Below are 17,961 nucleotides of genomic sequence, written 5' to 3' on the forward strand. Positions count from 1 at the left end.
GCACATGCAAATATCTAAGCATAAGAACATTTACTTTAGCTCAGCTTATAATGGTAATGACTAGAAAAACCAAGCTTTTGAATAAGGCATGACTAAATAAGACTCAACTACACAAGAATGTTATCCAGTAAACTTTAAAAGATGAAGCAGAGTGTGTTTGTTGGCATGGGAAAACAATATATATATGATTTTCTTTACACACACACACACACACATATGAAAGATCCAGAAATATAGTCCAAGCAATTTAGCAAATAGAAAATTTTACCATATATCTGTATTTTCTAATTAATGTACATATTAGTAATACCTTTAAAGAAAAAAAGTTGACTTTTAAAATTTTAAGGCAAAAAAATTTCACTGGCTTTGCTATCAAGATAACAAGTGAGTTATCCTTTAAGGCTCAATCAAATTCCCTGTAATTCAGCTAGAAACTCTGGCGGATACATCAATTTATCTCAAGCAACAAAGCTATATTCCTTAAATTAAAGCAATACCAATTTCTTTTATTAGAGGTTGGTATTGCACCAGAATAGGCTTCAATGTGTGCTTCACAAGTGTCCAGCATCAGGCCTTTTTGTCTAATATGATCTGATTAAGGCCATGGCCTTCACTCACTAGGCCCCATGTATATAGTAACCTCTGAAAACACATTCCCAGCCCTCTATATAATAGCATTCCTTCTTTTTTTTCTCTCATTCTTTTGTTACATACCACACCTTCTCAGTTCAATCTATTTTCAAATTTTTTCACTGTTCTAATGAGAAAGATCATTAGAAAGCAAAAATAATTTATTTTTCTTGCTTCCTATATTTGCCTACTCAAATCCATCTATATGTTTCAGAGTAGAAACATTAAACTTAAAGTCAAAAACAACACAAAATGTTCTCTTCCATTTTCTGCTCCCAAGTTTTAAGTGGCCTCATGTATATCTGTGATAGTCCAAAATACACAAAATGCTGTGATTCTAAGTAACATTTGGCCTAATCTTTTAATCAAAGTTTGAAATACAACATACAGAGATTAAATATTATTTTCAGTTCTTTCATAGTTCATTAAATAACAACTCTAACCATATAATTATCTTATTTCCAAATCATCATTTATTTTAGGGAAACTATAAGTCTATAATTGTCAATTGCAAGTTTTCTTATCAATGAAAAAATAGAGCACAAAGTCAGAATTAGTGGAGCATTATGCAGTACAGAAATTTCTATACTTTGTGCATATAAAAGTTGAGCACCCCTAATTCAAAAACCTAAAATCTGAAATGTGCCCAAATCTGAAACTTTTTGAATATAGACATTAGACCAGAGTGGAAAATTCCACACCTGACCTTATGTGAAAGATCAGTCAAAACATGGGTACACCATAAATAGTGTATGAAATTATCTTCAAGCCATATATATAAGGTGTATATGCAACATAAATAAATTTTTGTGTTTAAACTTGGGTCCCATCCCCAGGATATCTCATTATGTACATACAAATACTCTAAAATCCAAAACAATTACAAACACTTCTTATCCCAAGCATTTCAGGTAAATGGTACTCAACTTATAATAATTCCAGTCAATAGTCTTAAGAAGACACATCTAACTAAAAAGTTAAATGGATAATATGAATAAATACTTATAAAATTAATATTTGCCAAGATAGACACTTAAGTAATATTCTTAATGTAAAGGAGATAGAGATAAATATGTACCTTTGATTTGAGAAGGCTTCAGTGAAGGAGACAATGGACAATACCTATGAACACAAATGTCTCCAAGCAGCTAAGCCATTTCTACATTTCAATAAATTTCACTGTTGTTACTTACACACACACCCCAAAAAAATCCCTATTCTTTATAAAAGAAAAAATAGGAATAAAAGATTAAAACATAATTAAGTATAGTAATTTAACATTAATAGAAACAAATATTAGGACATTAGTAAATTGAGTGCCTGCAATCTGGCAGGAGACTGAAAATAGCAAATCATTCCATCAATACACTTTAAATGATACATAAAATAGTGCAATTTTTCAAGAATACTTCCATCTTTTAAACCTGTCTGATTAACTGAGCCTAAATTACATTCTGCAACTTGATTTGAAGCTTTGGATGACTTCCCCCATAATATGTAAGGTATTTTAAGAGTAGGGAGAGAAACAAATGATAGAAAAGGTGGATATATGGGTCATGATAGAAATGTTAACTTGGGATCATGGTATGTGCTAACCTACTGCAGCAAGTCAAGGTAAAAGTGTTAGAAGGAAGAGGTCAGAGGAAATGTGTTAGTATCTATCACTTGGAAAGGTTTTTCAGGATGAGTGAAAGGAATATAAAAATGTACATCAGCTTATTTGTTTAGAAGGTACCAAAAAATGACTACCTGAGAAAGCATGGAGATTTCAATTTCAATATAACCTCAAAGTGCTAGATGAGAAAACATGGTATCTTCAAATAGGCACTTGGGACTGGGAAATAATAAAATGAAGTTGAACAGCTGATTTTCCTAAAGCAGTCACTGTAAATTCTCATTTGTTTGTTTGCTTTTTGTTTTTTGTACTACTGGGGATTAAACCCAAGGTCTCATGCAGACTAGGCAAGCACTCCACTGAGCTACATTCCCTGCCTTTTTTACTTTTTATTTTGAGATAGGCTCACTAAATTGTCCAGGCTGACCTAAACTTATGATACTCCTGCCTCAGCCTCCCAAGTCACTGGGATTATGGACATACGACACATGCCCAGCTCTTTTTCCCATTTTAAAGATGAAGGGAAATGTGAAGCTAAACTGAGAAACTATTCTAACCTTGCATAACTAGTAAATGATGAAAACAAAAAGGAAATCCAGATTTGTCTTTCCATGGCCCACCCTTTCTAGTACTATATACTATCTAAATATCAGATGAGGGCTAGGGATATAGCTCAGTGGTAGAGCACTTGCCTTACATACGCAAGGGCCTAGATTTAATCCCCAGTACCCTTCCTCAAAATATTCACATGCAATTCAGAACGTTTTTATTACAAGTTTTTTATGATTTGAGAGCTGTATTTATAATCACTACAAATATACCCAAGATATTTACATCAAATGAACGTAACAAGTAAAAAAGAAATCAAAGTTGGCTGTGGGAAAAAAAAAACCTAACAGAATCAGCTATATCAGGTGCTTATTTTAGGTTCTCAAAGGGACTAAGTACTAAGTACATTTTTTCAGTTTCAGAATAGGAATTCCCACAATATTACCTAGGCCAACTTGAGTAACACAAGAGAGAGAAGGAAAAAAGCTAAGGTGAACTTTTGAATCTATACTTTCCTGAACCATGCTCTATGGAACCTACAGTTTGTCCCTAATTTTCCCCTAGTTCTCTTTGGGCACCCTGACTTTGTTTTCCTGACTTAATTTGATTACATACACTCTAAGCACTTGGAATATTACGCTAAATATCTGTCCCATATTTTCTAGCCTACTAAATGAATCCTAGAGTTCTTCCTTTTGTAGGTTTAATTATTTGTTTTGCATTATTCATCCTACAAATCCCCTATTTATTATCTGACAATCATAGTTATTAGATTTCTCATTAAGCAATGGGAAATGGCTCTTGAGTACTGTTCTCCTAAATACCCACCACTATTTCTACCCTCTTTCTTAGAAATAAACCCTATAGGACTTACTATTCATTCTACTACAGTTTGAAATGGGTAATCTTGGCTATTTGAAGTCCAAAGAGAAAACGACAGAAAATGAAAACAGAACTACCAGAAAATCCTAAAAGAAACTGAGTCAAACTGATCCACAACCATCCATAAGTTATATATATGCCTATATATAAAAAAAAAAAACTTGTAACCAGGAAGACAAATGAGAAAGGAACATCAAAAATTATTTTTAACTCATATCCTTACCTTGGCTCTCAGTTCTGAAGGGCAATGATTCATTAAAATATTTGGGAGAAGGCAGGCAAAGTTACATACAATCTGTAACTGCTAACCTAGGACTGGTACCCTCCAACACAAACACACACACACACACCATGCACACCTGGAAAATCACATTAGGTGAGCCCTAATATGCTGCTTCTGTGAGAGGATTCAGGACCCATCCTGCTCTAGTCATTCCTGTCCTAAATTTCTCCAAGGGACAGACACTTCACATAATTCTACAAAACTCTCATGAACAACAAGAGGTGGGTTGGGAAAGGAGGACAAATAAGACATATATCTTAAAAAAGAGAAAGGAGAATTCATCACAAAAGGAACTTTAGAAGCTCCCATGGCTCTCCAAGAAAACAAATATTCCTAACATCCTTACCAGTAAACAACATCCAGTGGTGCAAAGTAATTTTTCATTATCAAGTCAGCAAAGTAAGCTTCGGTTTCCCGGCAGGCGGTTCCATTTCCAATCACCACTGTGCTGCAGCTTCAAGGCAGAAACAGAATGAGAAACTGGATAAGTTCAAGGCATGCTTTGAAATCAACCAGAGAAAATGTACAGAATGCACAAATACTATTCCACACGGCTCTTATTCTCTCATATATCCAAGCAACCTCTCCATTGTTTCAAAGGAAAATAGACATGCAGTTTAAAAGATGCTGCCCATGCATTTGGTACAGATGGCAGTGAAAAAACAGTTTATTGTCATACAATGTCAAGAAGAATCAGTCAGCTTTCTTCCCATCAACAGGAATCAAAATTAAATGGCAATAGGTTAAAGCTGGAGCATTCTAAGCTGTAATAAAGACAATATGGCTGAATTATGTTGTCATAATTTCTGAACATTCTTAACTAAAACTATGACCATTCCTCAGAGAACAAAAGGAGGAAGGAAAGGAAGGAAGTAAGGAAAAGAAGACAGGGGATGAAGACTGGCCAAACAGAAGAAATAAATGCTCACTTTTTGGCAACATCACCACCTCTTATTTGTGAAAGAGAGAGGAAGCAGCACTTGTCAGGAATCCCCATATGCAGTTCTCCAGAAGTTTGCCCCAGCATTGTTTTACATGCCTCCTTCTCTCTCACCAAGGCACCTCCCTTGATCCCTCCCTATTTTAGGTTTCAAAGGAATTTCTTGCTGGGCCAGTGAAGTACTGATAAGATTACTTATTTTCATACTTGAAATTCAGCAAAAGCCTCTTTATTTTCTCAGCCTCTCTGAAGCCTTGTCCACAATGCAAGTAAACCACATCAGTATGAAGTATCTGACCTTAAAAGAAAATAGAAAAAAAATTAAATAAAAAGCCATTTTGTTGTAAGAAATTACAAAATATAACACCAGTGTTTTGATTAAGCCAGTTGTAAGAGAAAAGGCTTGTCTTTTCAAATGCAATCTAAATCATTCATGTTCACTTCTCCCTAAGACCTCTGAAAAACTGTTTCTTTCAAAGTAACATGGATTGTAACAATCTCTACACTTATTTTGCTACACAAAACAGTTAATGTTAACAAATTAGTAAAAACTAACATTTACTGAATACTCACTACATAGTAAACACTGTTGTAGTGTTGTGATACTACTTTTCTTCTTTTTAGTTGTAGACATATGAATTTGTTTCCTAGTAAAAATCTTTGTGTTATATATTTAAGAATTGCACTTTTCTACACTACAATACACAGAAAATATTTTATTTCTAATACAAATATTGTTTTAATTAAAACTTCATGCAGATTTGAGTGTAATTACCTAATAGAAATAAGTGACCAAAGTAAACAATGTTTTCCTAACAAGGAGGTTAAGAAAACAACAGAATAATTTCAAAGAAAGCAGAAGATAGGAAATAATAAAGTTAAAACAGAAATTAATGAAATAGAAAAAAAAAACACAAAGGAGCAACAAAATTATTTTTTAAAAAATACTTTTAATAGCCAGGCGTGTAATCCTGTAACAAGTGTAACTCCTGTAATCCCTAGCTGGTAAAGGTGAGGCAGGAGGATCTCGAGTTCAAAGCCAGTCTCAGCAATGGCGAGGTGCTAAGCAACTCAGCTAGACCCTGTCTCTAATAAAATACAAAACAGGGCTGGGAATGTGGCTCAATGATCGAGTGCTCCTGAGTACAAACCCCAGTACCAAAAAAAAAAAAAAAAAAAATACTTTTAGCAATTAACAATCAAGAAAAATCAAAGAATCGTTTTTTAATTATAAATAAATATAAAGTATTATATTAGAAATAATTTTATTATATTTAAATTATAAATATAACTATAAATATATTACAAATTATAAAATATTTTCAAATAGGCACTTGGAACTGGCAAATAATAAAGTGAAGAGCTGATTTTCCTAAAGCAGTCGGTGTAAAATTCTTTTTTGGTTGTTTTTGGTTTTTGCAGGACAAATAAATTATATTTTAAAATGATTTCATAAATTATAATAGAAATGAAAATATGCTATAGAATATAAAATGAAAATACAGAATATGAGATATATTATCTATCTATAGCTATATATATAGAAATGAAAAGAGAATAGAGTATAGAAATGAAAAGAAGCTGTAACTAGAAATGGAGCAAATTAAAAAGAAACAGATTCAAATAATAGTATGTATGTAAATAATAGTATATAGTATTTTGATTAAATGATGAAATGGATAATTCTTAGAAAAATCTTACCAATGAAGATTGAGGATAAGTCCCTATATCTACATGTTAAAAATTTTAAAAAGAATTATCCTATAAGCAATATAAGACTGAAAACTTGATTTACTAACATATCCAAAAGAAAGAATCATGACCAAGTTGAATTTAACTAAGGAAAGTGTAATTTGACATTTTTTGAAAAAAAATCTGAATAATAAACTTCATCATAGTTAACACAGCAAAAGATAAAAGCCACAGGATGAATCAGTAGTTGAAGAAAAAAATTGATAAAACAGACTTCCCATTTATTATAAAAATGAACAGCACCAAAAGACAACTAAGGGGGCTGGAGTTGTTGTGCATCAGTGTTAGAGCGCTTGCCTAGCACATGTGAGGCACTGGGTTCTATCCTCAGCACCACATAAAAAAATAAAACAAATAAAGTTATTTAAAAAAATCATGTTTTGGGGCTGGGGATGTGGCTCAAGCGGTAGCGCGCTCGCCTGGCATGCGTGCGGCCGGGGTTCGATCCTCAGCACCACATACCAACAAAGATGTTGTGTCCGCCGAAAACTAAAAATTAAATATTAAAAAAGTCTGTCTCTCTCTCTCTCTCTCTCTCTCTCTCTCTTCTCTCACTCTCTCTTTAAAAAAAAAAATCATGTTTTAAAAAAAAGACAACTAGGAATAAAAAACCAAAACCCCATGAGTGCATCTATAATAAACGTAACAAAACATCTTCACAAAACCCAAAACTGAGCAGATGGGTACAATGCACTGACAGCTAAGACCTACGCACATAAGCATCTGTGTGGGAGGAAGCAGAGAGAATAGAAAATGTGATGATCCTCCGAACAGAAGAATCCCAAAATGTCAAAAAGTACTTCCCTAGGAAACACAAGTTAGAAAGTTTCTAAGAACAGTTAGAAATGCTAAAGCTTTGAAAACCTCCAAGGGAAATTCATGCAAACACACACACACACACACACACACACACACACACACACACACACATGCATATCATAAGAAAACTTCTGAAAATCTTAGCAAACAGGGGGGAAAGACATATTACTTTCAAAAAGAACAATAATAAGATTTTTGGCTAAATTCTCAACAGAAAATATGATGCCAGAAAAAATAAAATAAAAATAGAATGACATCTTTAAGTAACAACCAATCTTGAATTCTACAACCATCAAAAATATTTTTCAAAAAAAAAAAAAAAAAATATTTTTCAAAAGTGAAGGCAAGAGGGCTGGGGTTGTGGCTCAGTGGTAGAGCACTTGCCTAGCATATGTGAGGTACTGGGTTCCATCCTTGACACCACATAAAAATAAATAAAATAAATAAAGATCCATTAACAACTAATAAAACAAATTTTTTTAAATGAAGGCAAAAGACACTTTTTCAGATGAATAAAAACTGAGACAATTTCTCATCATCTGACCCACATAAAAATTAATAACATAAGATTTTCATGTCTGCCGCCCATGCAAAATGTGCTCAACTGCAAACACAGAAATGCAGAAAAAAATGAAAAGTATTAGAAAAGGTAAATATATGAGTGAATATAAAAAACAATATTAGCTGGACAAATCAAAAGTGTCTTTTGGTGCTTAAAACATATAGAAATAAAATGCATCAAATATAACTAAGTCAACCAAGTTGATGAAGGATGATAGGGTTCAAGTTCAAGCCTTGTTAATCCTCAGTTCTCTACTGAGAAATAGGGAAGGAGGTAAATGATGGTCATATGTTGAAGGCTTTGATCAACAAATAAAGAGAAATATGAAGTTTGATTCTCTGGTTCTCATATCCCTATGAGAAAACCATTTGCTAAGCCTCAAAAATTCACATTATTTCCAAATCCCCATGAAATCTATAAAGTAAAACTTAACAGACCAAACAACTTTTATATAAAAAGCTGAAAAAGAACTTACTGGTAGGAGAAATTATAGCTAATTTGCAACCATGTTTGTAACCAGGATCCACTCCCATCAAGGTGCGGCCTGGAACAGGGCTTGTTAAAAGAAGCTGACGAAGATTCCGTCCAAACATCATTACTGATTCCTTCTCTGCATCTGATGTCAGTTTGGCTCTTCAGAAATGAAAAATAAATGAATGAATGAATGAATGAATGAATGAATGAATAAATAAATAAATAAATAAATAAATAGAAAGGGGAAAAGTACAGGGATCATTTTGTATAGTTAGTTATTCCTCACAGGAACATTCCCTATAACAAGTTAAAAAGAAAAACATCACATACAAAAATTAGATTGGGTCTATTTTTACTAGTCACAGTAATATATAATACCACAAAAATTTTGAAGTAATCTTTATGAGTTTGTCATACCTACCTTCCTTCTCTGTCTGCTCTTTGCTATATACAAAAGCAATATGATTAGAGGTATACATATCACTTCTCAGTCTTTTAGCTATGATACAGTGTAGATATGCATATATGTGAGAAAAAATGTATAAAGACTTGCATGTCATGTGGGAGTCAAATTAAAGTTTATCAAATTTTGAAAAATATACACACAAAAATTAGAGTAACAAATTATTGAATCACAGATAGCCTCCAATAACATTTAATTTTATATATTTACCTTTAAATATCCCAGTCATCTTCTCTACTCTATTCTCCACATCTACCCCTTTGTCATTCTCAGTGTCATGACATTACCATAGATACTAATAGACAGTCCAGAATCATGCCTCATATAAATAATTTCAGTTTTATGAAAGGAAGTTATTTTTTAAGTGTGCTTTTAGGCACACTCTAAGATAAAAATGTCCAATATGGCTTAAAATCATTTGGAAACCAAATTTTATTCCATTGACCTACTTAATAGAAGCTCTCCACATACTGTCTCCTGAAATTCTTAAGAATTTATAGAGTATAACTTCTCTTAGACTATGTGAACTACACATGCTATTGACCACAAGAAAACTGAACATATAAAAGTCATCAAAGCACATTTTATATCAGTGCTGAAGCAGAATATGTTACAGTTATAAAAGAGGCACACAGCTAACTAATGTTAGTGTCTCTGGTTTAATTCACTTTCTAAAGATTTCTCCATTTTCTCTAAACATTTCATTATCATTCTCTCTAAATTCAGCCAAATAAGAGAAGAAGTATCTTTCCAAATATTTCTATATCTACACTTTTACTTTATTCATTGGATGAACATTTGTTAACAGTCTTACAGAAGGTACCATGATTGGTATAAGCCAAAAAGACAAGATTCTCTGCCCTGATTTTCACTGTGCAGTGGAAAAAAAAAAAAATACACAGGCAAGTTTAAAACAATGGTTAAGTGCTAACGTAACAGGAATGTCTAGGAAGGATAGCTGAACTAGGTAAGCTCAGGTCAATCAAGAGGAAACGGAGATGAAAGAAAGGGAAATGACTCATAGAAAAGGTGAGTAATTTTGTAAGCCACAGAGTGAACATATAAAAGCTCTAGAAGAAAGAAAAACCCAGATCACACAGGGTCATGTATGTTCTTCTGACCAACTTGGGTTTTATCCTGGAGACAAAGAAGATACACTGGAGGACTGTAAGTAGACTAGCATAAAATAATGAGATGGGGATTTTAAAATGGCAATGTGGAATCTATGTTGGAAAAGATAGAAGACAGTAACCATCTATGACACTAGTACAGTAATCCAGACAAGAAATGATGATGAATTGAACTAAGACAGTAACCATGGATATAAAGAGAAGGAACAATGCATGATACAGTACAAGATGGTAAAACACTTCTTGATAACTGACAAGGTAGAAAAGATAAATAAAGTAGATACGAAAAATGCCACATGGATGAATGATCATGACAGTCATGTTAATAAGAAATGCAAAAGCAGTTTATGCATAGGATATAGTCAACTGAATAAAATGACTACAAAATAACATAGTCTTAATGGTCTCTTTTAATTCACACACAGATGGAGAAAACTATGGCTAACAATGGGTATCTCTAGCGAAATTATGTTTCCCCCCTTTTGTGCTTTACTGATGCTTTCAATTTTCCTATAGTTGGGACAAAGTTCTTTTCTATTTTTTTTTTTTTGAGAGAGAGAAAGAAGAGAGAGAGAATTTTTTTAATATTTATTTTTCAGTTTTCAGTGGAAACAATATCTTTATTTTATTTTTATGTGGTGCTGAGAATCGAACCCAGTGCCCCACATATGCCACGTGAGCGCGTTGCCGCTTGAGCCACATTCCCAGCCCCAAAGTTCTTTTTAATTAGAAAAATAAAGTACCGTAGAATGTATACACATTGAAATATTACTCAGCATAAAGAAGAAGGGTGGGCAGGGGGCCCGCTGGGGGCGGGTGGAGGTTCACCAAATTGGGCAAGAGGGGAAATGGAAGGAAAGGAAGGAGGACGGGAATAGGAAAGACTGTAGAATGAATTGAACATAACTTTCCTTTGTTCATATAGGAATACATGACCAGTGTAACTCCACATCATGTACAACCACAATAATGGAAGTTATACTCTATGTATGTATAATATGTCAAAATGCATTCTACTTTCATGTATAACTAAAAATAACAACTAAAAAAAAGAAAAAAATGATTTTTCTTTATTAAAAAAAAGTAAAACTGACTGGGACTGCCTTCCTCAACTGTTGTTCATGGAAATATATCTATCAAGACACATCTCCAGACAATGTCTGCAAACTAACTTAAGAACTGAAAGAAGATGTACTGTTTTAACCAAAGGTATTTTAGAAAAAGAGAAGGAAAGTCCTTGTGATTTCTCACTGCTAGATTATATGTTAGACACTCCTGCACCAATTGTTTATATTCAATCTGAACAAAATTATTCCACAGCCACCCAAATCAAATAGATGCAAAAATGTCAAAAGTGCCACTGGACATAACATGCATAATGAAAAAAAAATAAGTTAATGACAACCATATAAAAGGAATTACATTTTTAAATAAGATAATTTTTTCTTCACTAAGGACAGAATTTCCTATATTTAAATTTTATGCCCTATCACCAAAAGCAAGAGATGTTGCACAACATAAATTGGAAACAAAATTTCAAAATGAACACTATTGTTAGGGGACTTCTCAACTAAAAAGGCTGAAACAAGAAACTGAATGTCACTGATAAAAAGAAATTGAACAAGAGAGCTATGTGTCATTAAGAGTACCTGCTCATTCAATACCCTGAACTCAATGGTCATGTCAAGCAAAAGAGAAATAGACAAATAGTATATAGTCTGTTAGAAATTCTAGTAAGGTTGATGAGATGGTTAGAAATTGAAATTTCCAGGTAGCCCTTGCTGAAACTTCAAAAAAAGTGAGAATGAAATAAATCTATTCCACTCAGGAAAGACCATATGAGAGAATGGCTAGTTTTTAAGGACTGACTACCAGAACAAAGGCTGGAGAAAATGGAAGTGGAGGGGGTTTGCCTCCCTACATTTCTTTTCTTTCCATCTTCTCATCTAAAACAATCCGCACCCCATTTTTTTTTGTAGTTTTCATCTTTATTGCTCTTAGAACTTCTATTAGTCCCTTTAAATGGCTATTTTAATAATGTCCTGATATTTGCTCATCATTGCTGATAACATTTCATCCAAACACTTCCCCTTTAGAGAATAAAATACAGCCTTCCTTCTTCACAGTAATAAATTCATCATGTCCTGCTTATGCTTTCTTTGGCTCTCTTACCTCTAAAAAATGACTGCACGTAACTTCTCCATTAACTTCTCAGTTTGTTTCTTCCAAACCAAATCTCAAATCAATAAAACCATTTATGTGGCTTGGTTGTCAAAATGCAAGACTATTATTCCAGAATATACTTTTCAAGCTGGACTACATAAGTGGTCCAGCTTGAAAAGTATATCACAATTAACAACAAAGTTTTAAGACTTATGCATAAGGCACGTACAGATTGCAATCAAGACTTAAACTTAAGACTTTGTGATTCTAAGTTCTTTGGCTTTGTGACTCAATCAACAAATACTTATTATATGCTTTAACAGTACAATGCAAAATAAATAGCACACAAAATTAAGCAAGACAAAATACAAACCTGAACTCTCTACAGAGAAGAGGATAAATAAGGCGTTTAAAGGAATCATCCAGTGAATTATGTAAAATCTTCATTAATTCTGGCCTTGCAAAGCCACGTGGTCTCCACCTGCAAAAAGAAAGCCCATACTAAACCTGATGTGACAATAATGAGACCATGAAAGGACACCTGGAAGAAAGAAGTGTGAAATAGGCAATGGGGGAAAAGCCTTTATTAAAGAAAAAGTAACATAATCTGTAAGGAGAGGCTGTGGTGTCTGGAACTTGTTACTATGACATCTGGATGTTTTATTTTTAAAAACCTATTAACTACAGTTAGACATAAAACTTAAAGGGGAAAAAATCTGCTGGAAAGAGTCATCAAAGCATTATTAGTAATAAGTAAAATATCAAGATACAAGAAAGTCACCAAAAAATTATTACTGTGGACTAACAGTACTGCTATGAACTGAACAGTGCCCTTCCCCAAATTCATATATTGAAGCCCTTATCTCTATTGTGATGGCATCTAGAGATGGGGACTTTTGGAGAATATTAGCTTCAGATGAGGTCATGACACCAGAGACCTTGCTCTCTTTCTCTGAGTCTCTACTATGTGATGACACAGGGAGAAGGTGACTGTCAAACAAGAAGAACACCCCTCTTTCCTACCCCCACAGGAAGTGACTCAATTCCTTATTTTGGATTTACTAGCCTCAGGAACTGTGAGAAAATTAATTTTTGTTCTGTAAGACACACAGTCTGTACCACACTGTCATGGCAATAAAACAGGGCTGGGGATATAGCTCAGTTGGTAGAGGGCTTGCCTTGCATGCAAAAGGCCTGGGTTCTAATCCCCAGCACCACAAAAACAAAAAACGCTAAGACAATCACTGATTCTTCTATTACCTTTTCTTTATCTCTTCATGAGAATTAAAGGAGACTGAGCAAAGGAGAAACTGAACCTCACCTCTAGTCATTCATTTTTTTTTAAGTATTTTTTTAGTTACCAATGGACCTTTGTTTTATTTATTTATATGTGGTGCTGAGAATCAAACCCAGTGCCTCACCCATGCTACACAAGCGCTCTATCACTGAACCACAACCCCAGCCCTGGACATTCTTGAGTAGAACTCAGGCCACGCTGCTCTACTGGGGACACATATACCCATACTGAAGAATGTAAAGGCCATAGAACTAACTGTTAGTAGACACTGAAGAAAGAATGGAGAGAAAAAAACGCAACTAAAAAGGACAAATTTAGTCCTACCCTTTCTGTGTTTCCATCCACCTACAGCATTTCTGCCTTTGCCCTTCAATGGCTCTTGAACAGACTCCATTAACAAAATATAAATGTTTTCTAGTCATCCATTAATACATGTCAAAGGTCCTCTCATCTCTGTTAATCATCTCAGGCAAGGAAATGAACTCAGTTTAAGCGAGCAAACGCACAAGCCTTTACACTGTTACATACCAAAGGTTATGTGTTAGCAAATAACTAAACTCCTTCCATAGAGGGTAACATACTTAAATTACAAATAATTTTGTTTTTTAATTTCAATGAAAGTGCTTTTAGGCAGGATGTATATTTCCTTCTTTCTATCTAAATCTTCACTATTCCCCACTGTCACCTTTATCTGAGGACATGAGGGGTAGGGAGGAGGAGGACAAGAATTAGCCACAAGTCTTGCTTTCACTGAACCTTTTTAAAAAAAGGATAGTATGATAAATGCAAATACTAAAAATATGCAAAAATAAAGGTATAGAGCTCAAAAGTAGCAGTAATAGCAGTACAACATATTTAATGAAAACCAAGATTTGAAGCAGATTATCTCTGTTTAAATTCCATTTTACTACTTTGTTGGGAGACTTACTTAACCATGTCTGCTATCTCATTTATAAAATGAGAGTAATAATCATATTTAATTCAGTGTTGTGAGTTAATATGTAAAGGACTCGTAAATTTTTTGGCACATTCTATTTAAGCACTTGCTGCTGCTGCTGCTGCTGCTACCATCATTGTTAATTTGGAGAATTCAACATCAAGAAAAGCTTCCCAGAAAAACACCTCAGATGGGTTTTAAAAACGAATTGTGGCTTACCTAGTAAGGCAAAGGAATATGATCATTCTGAGAAGAAACCATAGCATACTGGAAAGCTCAGAGGCAAGAAAGAACATGATAGATTCAAGTAACTACAAATAGATTAGTATGGCTTGGGTATAAACTGGCAGGATAAAGTCAAAGGAAGAAGAGGCTAGAATACAAGGCAGTGGGATGATATGCTATGAAGATAGTGCTTAGAGGCAGGAAGACTAATGAAGTGATTTTTTTTTTAATTAGTATAGCTGATGTCTACTAAGGTTATTCCCTTAAGCCTCCAATAAAGATTTCCCTACTACTTGCAAGAAATAGCCAGAAATCCTACTATTACCTTTGCATATCCTCTTGAAGCCCCCCAGTGATCTTTTTCAAACCTCAAAATCCTCCCTTGGTTTAGACTGCTAGGCTCTCCTCCCTGGAAGAATGTTGTGGGTCTATTTTATTCTTAAAGATGTATCAGTTATTTCCATTCAGTTGACCTTCAAACCACTGGACCCAGCCCTGAAACATAGCAGCTAAACTAATATCCAGCATTACAGAAACTTCTTTTGGTTCCTTACACAATAATAATTTATGCTCCTTCCCTAGCTTCCTAGAAGCTATTCACAGAAATTAGCATAAGGGACTTGAAACAGTATGGTGAATTCACAGACTTTATTACTTACTATATCCTTAAAGCAATACAATATGTTTACCTAACAGAATATTATCTCAAAACCTGAGTCTTCCATCACTCAACAACTAAATATCTCTGAATAAAACTGAAGGACCTCATCTAAACCAAATTCTACAATACGAAACATATGTCTTATGAGATATGCACAATAAAGCAAAAATATAAGGCAGGAACCACAAACTCAACTGCCTGCAAGGGCCAGGAGAGTACTATAAACAACTGAAAAGATCTGTGCCCTAAACTGTATGTTTTTGACAGAGACATGCTTTGTCCACCCATTGCACAAAAAAATATTCTCTACTTTGGCAAAGAAATACACTCTGCTTGTTTCTTATACCTAAGATAAAGACAGGCTCTCTCCATTTAGCTTTCATTTTTCCACATTTAAAAAAGAACTGGATCAGGAGACAGTTCTTAAAACTACTGAACAAAAAATAGTATAATTTTAAACAATAGAAATTTACTCATCAGATAAAAGACATAAAAGCTCGCTGCAAGGGAGCTCAAACTTACAAATCCTGGTCACTGTACAGTCCAAGTCATGAACAGGAAAGCGTTGAGATCATTCCCTCACATATGTTTTGTTTAAAGAGCAAATGCAGAAACTAATGGAGTTTTCACAAACATAACTATTACAGCACGTGACAAGATTAGAAATCCTCTTCATATTTATCCTCTTGAACTAGCAACATATAATTATAAATTATGAATTGTTCAGTTCTGAATTTAGACCTAGGATTTTTTTTATACTAAGACACTAGTATTAAATTCTTCCTTGTTATTCTAATTAACTTAGATAATAACAAGATTTCCATTCAGCTCACTCTCTGCCCTAATCATATAGAACTTTATATATTCATAGCATAAGTGATACCATCATCTATCTTCTTGCCCTGCCATACAAATGCTATGCTTCACTTCACCTCTCCCTAATCAATCCATCCACCATTTAATCGAATGATTTCTCCTACCTCTGTAGACTCTACCTCCTAAACATTGCTCGAATCTGTTTATTTCCTATTGTTATTACCCTAGTCCAAAGCTACCACATCTACTCTTAGTTCCTCTCAAATAATTTTCTATGTTGCAGCCAGACTGATTTTAAAATGCAATCTGATCATGACACTTCTCTGTTTAAAATGTTTAAATTAGTTTCCTACTACACTTAAGATTAAAAAAAACAAAAATCTTTAGTATACTTAGAAAGCTATGTATGACCTGGCCCACACTGATCTCAATTCTCACTTCATGCTGCCTCTACTCCCATTCCTATCTCTACCCTACATACATGCCAGGCCAAATAGAGTTCTATGACACAAACTTTTATAGGTACTCTCTACTTCTATTCAGTGTCACCCTTATTAAACTACATGGTCTTCAAGGACAGACAGTGTATTTTTCAAGTTTCCAGGTGGATCTCCAACATCTAATACATACTTGAGTGGATAAGTATATGAGGGAGAGTGGGAAAAGAAGTAGAGAGAAAAAACAAAAAAAGGAAAAGAAGAAAATTCATTAGGCAAACATGTCTAGCCATTCAAATGTGTTCTAGAAAAGAAAAAATTCCTTGAGAATAGTCCCATAGTTCCCAGAGAAGTGTTTCAGCTCTTGGAATTATCTACATGGACAAAAAAAGAAAAAACTTTCGATTAAAAATTATATTACTGGACTAGGCTTGAAGCTCAGTTGGTAGAGCCTTGAATGTGTGAGGCACTTCATCTCAAAATTTAAAAAAATTTTTAAAGGGCAGGGGATGTAGCACAGTGGTAAAGCAGACCTAGTTTCAATCCCCTCTACCAAAACAAAACAAAACATCACAGTACAAGGGAAAAACTAAAGTCAAATATAGGTAAGCCATAGAAAAAATAATTATATCATTATAAGGAAAACCATCCCCTGATATTTACTTAATATAAAACGGTAGGTTAAAAGTATAACTAATACTTCTTTATTAAGGACGACTTTGATACAAAGAATTAAGAATATTTTCAGGAAAATAAGCTAGAAGTTGTCCCCAATTTATTGTGACCTCTTTACTAAAACACTTCTAGGAAAGGAATTAGGACCATAATCTTACCACTTTGTAATAACAGATACTATCAAAGGCCTGTTCAACACCATGTGTAAGCTACAAAATTACATGGAATATCACTTCATTCTTTTCAATTCATGAGGAAGGTATAATTCACTACTTTAAGGACAATGAAACTGAAAATAAAATTAAGTAAAACACCTATAGTAACATGGGTAGGAAGTAATATAACTGTAATTGAAACTCAAACATATCTGTTTTATATTTTCTAAAAAACCATCTTAGAGTTTCATTATATTAAAATATATGTTAATGTAATTTCTGAAATATAGTATTTCTTTTTGATATTTATTCTCTTCATTTTTAATGAAATTTATTTATTTATTTACAAAGGAAATAAGCATTCAAAGAAAGTGACAATTACACAGTAAAGTATAAGATAGAAAATTAAAATCTCATACCAAAGCCAAGGAGTAAACCATTTATTATCTTCTCAGGTATTTTCTTATATATACATTGACATATTATTTGCCATTAA

The 17,961-nt window shown here is 33.6% G+C and overlaps 1 protein-coding gene across 1 annotated transcript in view; it reads right to left on the reverse strand.

Moving 5' to 3' along the window:
* Positions 1 to 17,961, reverse strand: part of Srbd1 (S1 RNA binding domain 1) — a 210,755-nt gene that overhangs the window by 141,495 nt on the left and 51,299 nt on the right. The window contains exons 11-14 of the mRNA XM_026385739.2: positions 12,636 to 12,743; positions 8,508 to 8,665; positions 5,107 to 5,197; positions 4,306 to 4,413 (exon numbers count right to left, since the gene is read on the reverse strand). Coding sequence (XP_026241524.2) covers positions 4,306 to 4,413; positions 5,107 to 5,197; positions 8,508 to 8,665; positions 12,636 to 12,743 — 465 coding nt within the window. The remainder of the gene's footprint in view (positions 1 to 4,305; positions 4,414 to 5,106; positions 5,198 to 8,507; positions 8,666 to 12,635; positions 12,744 to 17,961) is intronic.

The sequence above is a fragment of the Urocitellus parryii genome, chromosome 12 (assembly GCF_045843805.1).
Source record: "Urocitellus parryii isolate mUroPar1 chromosome 12, mUroPar1.hap1, whole genome shotgun sequence".
Classification (NCBI taxonomy): domain Eukaryota; kingdom Metazoa; phylum Chordata; class Mammalia; order Rodentia; family Sciuridae; genus Urocitellus; species Urocitellus parryii.